Genomic DNA, 4,709 nt, shown 5'->3' on the forward strand with positions numbered 1-4,709 from the left:
CTATGATAATGAAAATATTAATGGTTTATCTGCTGTTTATTATTAACCAGGTAGATACCTATTCCCTTAGTAAGATTTTTTTAATATATAAGAACAAAAGTGGTATAGACTCTTTCTTAGATCGAGTTGTCCAGTTTACAGAGAAGCGCCCATATTGAAAACTGGCGGAGTCAGTTCCACCTTGGAAATGACCTCCGAGCAAGAAATTCTCCTGGCCACGATACGGGAACAAGTGAAGCCCTTGGATAACGCTTTTGACAGTGCGGCTGAATTTTTAGTAATATACACGCTTAAATATTAATAAAACAAAAATAATTTGTGATGTTTTTGTCTTAATAGATGATATCGAAATATTTCAGAAGCCGCGAAGTCCAATTCCTGAAGTTGCCCTTTCTGGACATTCCCCTGACCTTGCTCGCTTTGAACCTTCCTCTGATTTTACCCGCTCTGCAGCCCCAGAACCTCGTCCTAAACCTGTTCCCACCCTGCCAAGACGGAAACTTTTGAAACCCCGAAAAACACAAAAATTTTATGGTGTTGATCGTTTTAGCATTCGTTTGTCATTTGTGAAGATTGATTGTACGTTTTCGTTGTTTAAATCGATTCCCAAAGCCCCCGAGCGCAACCTGCACAATATCCAGTGGTATAATTGCTGTGATGAAGTCGTGAATGAGACTTAGAAAAATATCTTATAACACAGACTGTTGTTAAAGTACCAGATGGTGCATATTGCATCAATATCCATCCATTTATGGCCAATGAGGAAATCAGCACTAATTGCTACAAGCGTTTAAAGTACTGAAAGAGTAAAAATCTTACGTCATTTAAAAGAAAGACCAAATCTGCAAAAGAGTAATGTTGTTATTAGACGGCGCATGCATTATTTATTTATGTAAGATTGAAAAATTAAGGTTTTTTGTCAAAAAAAAGTGCAATTCAAACGCCACATAAACCTGACTTGAGCTTTTCTCACTCCATTTCCAATTAATCATTTCTGAGTCTTTTAATATTTTCTGGATTTAAAAAAGCGACAAATTGGTAATAATAATAATAATAAGAATGCGTATTACATTTGCCTAATCAAAGTTGTGTATTTCAGCAAAGTAAAATAATCACCTCGCGAATGTTAGGTAGATTCATCGATCTGCGTCATAAACTAGTATCAATCAGACATAACGGAAATATTTACTTGATCAGGTTAAAATTGCAGTGAATTTTCGGAAATTTTACTGAGTTTTAGCTTCCTTTTTGTCCTTGATTATAACCACGCATTTTGTTTAGTAACAAAACCAATTTAAATACTTATTTAAAATCCAAGTCGTGTCTAAATATTGCGCGTATTAATTAATTTATTATAATTATTGGGTTTTAATGGATTTATTGTATTTTTGGATAAAAGTGTGGAATCCTTTAATTAGTATTTATTATGTACCTACTCGCACATAAGTAAAGAAATCAAGACTAACTAATACAACACAGGTCCACAATGTTGATTATGTGGATGTCGACGAGGAGGATGCTATTGGAAGTTCATCCAGTTCAAACTCACATGATGTGACTGCTACTTCCCAAACTATTGATGTTCCTTATGAAGTGCCAAAGGTGCCAACTGAATTCCATAGTTATGCACGCCCTATCAATAATGCTGAAAAGCAAAAATTAAATGAGAGAAGGCATACTGCAAAGGCAAGAAAATCTAGAGGGCAAAGTAGTGAAGTGTTCTCATTTTTGTCCGAAGAGGCTAGGCTAGAACAAAATGAGAAGAAAGAAGAACTGCAGTTCAGAAAGATGCAGCATGATGTTACTACAAAACTACAACAAGAAGAGATGGCCTATAAAAAAGCAAAACTTGAGTTTGATGAAAGAAAATGGAAAGAACTGGAAGAAATTGAACGCAAAAGAAATGCAATTTTAAACACCCTTTTGGAAAATATGCTGATGGGAAATTTGAATAAAAACACTTAAGTTAGTTTTGATTATTTAATGTTTTAACTTCCCTAAGATACAAAATAGCTTACTCTTATGTGATGTTCTTCAATATGTTACTGAAAATATTCTAGAATATTTGGGGATTCAACATTAAAATAATGTGATGTCGTACTTCCATAAAAGCATGTGTGCGCATTAGTGAGTAACGCTGCGATGATATAAAATTTACCAACAGGCTGTAAAAAAAGTTTCTGATTTTTCTTAAAATCAACAAAAGCAGATTGCTGAATAATTTTTCCAAAACTCCATTCTACACATTGACGAACTTTCACCATTTGTTTATTAAATTCCTGCTGTTGTTCTGTCAAATGTACATTAGAAAATGGGCGTATTAGTTGCCTCCTTAATGGGTAGCCTTCATCACCATACACACAAAATCGGTCACAATATAATCTTAGCTGTTCCATCATATGTGTATCTCTAAAGATAAATGCATCATGTCGTCTGCCTGGGTATGGGCTACTTAAATGTAAAATAATTCCATTTGGTAAGGTGATGGATTGAAATTTGAGACAATGAAATCTCTTATGTCCGCTATACATCTCCCGTTGCATTAAATTTGGCCTGCAGACTGCCCGCGCCGTCCCATCAATAAATCCAACACAATTAGTTAATGGGGCCCCTTTTGCGTGTACCAGTGCAGCAATTTCCAGCAGGTAGTCTTCAGTTAACCATTTATTTTCGCTAAAATTTAACAATAATTTGCTCCATTTTATGTAAATGAAGTGACATATGTGCTTCAAAAGTTTGCTCAGAGAAGAATAGTGTAGGCCAAATTCATTTTGAAGGTCCTTCAATCTGTTCGGATACACAAAACGTCGCAGAAGTAAGCACAATCTTTTGACTCCTACAAATAACAGTCCAAATAAATAAGTAATACTGTATCTAATTTCTGTTTCATACACACCTCCGATCACTTGACGATCTGGAGTTTGCCATCGCAGAGGCATTCGTAAAGCTGCATGCAGCCTTATAATGTCTGCTCTATCAAATCGAAACATATGGCGGAAATTTTGTAGGGGTATTACATCAATATCGAATGATACACAACTATACAATTGTTGTTTCTCTTCTAATTCATTCCTCAGTAATGTGATCATTAAATACTCCTTTACATCTTCTGTACTGAGGCATATTGCAAGAATTTCCAACGTATTGTTGCTCATATGTATTACTACTATAATAATTTAAACAAATTAGAATTGTATGTGTTTAACTTACTCCTTTAATCCCTTCTGGCGAATTTCTGACAAAATATAACGTTTCGTTTTCTAACCACATCTAACGTAAAATACTGAGCGCAAATGCAAAAACAAGAGGTCGTCCTTATAATTATAATTTCTCCGTTACAGGTTTATAACTATAACGAAAAGTATCATGCGCAAAGTCTCTATTAGCACCTACAGCCGATTTATCACGGATTTTGAGCTCAAAGTTGTAATACTGTACTAATAGCTTAAGTACGGTCGCTTTGTTGAAACAGTTATTACCGAAAATAGGACGGGAGTCAATTTCTGATTATGTGACGCAGAAATTATAATAATATAATATCGTCAACAGCTACAGACATAACTTCACAACTGACGCAACATTCTGTGCGCTAGTGCGCTTTAACGCGTTTGAAAACTAGTAACATCCAGATATCGCTCTGAGCCCCTCTACTACAAGTTTAATTTTTACCGGATAGCAATGTTTCGAACACAGCCCTCATCTTAGTATGAACGCAAAGTAGAAAAAATTATTTAAAAGTGGCGCCAGAAAAAAACTCAAGTTGTCTTTGTCAAAAAAAGTTCCAGACATAAATTTTACCTTGGGCAATTCTATAATTAAACCGTCTTCCCATGTAACTTATCTAGGGATTACTATAAACATATAAATACATTTAACTACTTTATCCATTATAAACATAAACTTAAAATTTGTCAAACACGTAGAAGCTGCTGAATACTTTACTACCTAACGTACGAGGACCACGACCCAATGAGCGCAAAGTATTAGCTATGACCACACAATTTTCAATTTTAAACGGTGTGGCAACATGGATAGAACCGTTAAAAGCTCAGACATATCTCTAGAAGATAAGAGCCGTACAAAGACTTATGACACTACGAGTATGGAGTGCACTGTAAGACGGATGAAGTGCTGGTAGTTGCCGGTCTAATACCACTACACCTACTGGCGGATGAAAGAGTATTCTGTTCTTACAAAAAAAGAAAGGAAAAAGGCAGAGCGAGGACTGTCGTTACCGCGGCAAAAGCACTTTAAATACAGCAAAACACACTCTAGTAGAGTGCCTTAAATAGAAAGAGATTAGAACGCAGCAGGGCATATGCATCAATATGGCATTAGAAGATATTGTGAGGGTAATGCTACAAACAACACATTGTCGTGTCATAATTGGTGAGTTTTAACTAACAATAGTCCGCGCTTCTTTAATAATAAGTTATCATTTTTAGCAGCAGAGAGAGATTTCAAAGCCAGGCCAGAACATTGGGCATTATTTATAGAGTGTTTAGAATCTAACACGACGCTAATAAATAATAAATTTAATATAAGTGATAGACAGAAGTTTGCATTTGAAGAAGCATGAAAGGAAGTAGCAACGAAATTAAATAGTCTAGGCTACGGCCAAAAATGTGTTGAGAAGTGACAATTGGCCCTTCCGCGTTGAAAGTCAAAAGTCAAAACTAAAACTGCTGTTTTGAGGATTGAACGTATTA

At 35.4% G+C, this 4,709-nt stretch overlaps 1 protein-coding gene across 1 annotated transcript; it reads right to left on the reverse strand.

Annotated features, from left to right (window-relative positions):
* Positions 1 to 2,042: 2,042 nt before the first annotated feature.
* Positions 2,043 to 4,382, reverse strand: LOC123010183. The gene is made up of 2 exons (XM_044406882.1): positions 2,897 to 4,382; positions 2,043 to 2,836 (listed from the first exon to the last, which is right to left on the reverse strand). The coding sequence occupies exons 1-2, from the start codon at positions 3,153 to 3,155 to the stop codon at positions 2,043 to 2,045; spliced, it is 1,053 nt and encodes a 350-aa protein (XP_044262817.1). The 5' UTR covers positions 3,156 to 4,382.
* Positions 4,383 to 4,709: the final 327 nt, after the last annotated feature.

Source organism: Tribolium madens, unplaced genomic scaffold (genome assembly GCF_015345945.1).
Source record: "Tribolium madens isolate multiple individuals breed KSU strain unplaced genomic scaffold, Tmad_KSU_1.1 Scaffold_7;HRSCAF=85;Tcas5.2_LG10, whole genome shotgun sequence".
NCBI classification, from domain to species: Eukaryota; Metazoa; Arthropoda; class Insecta; order Coleoptera; family Tenebrionidae; genus Tribolium; species Tribolium madens.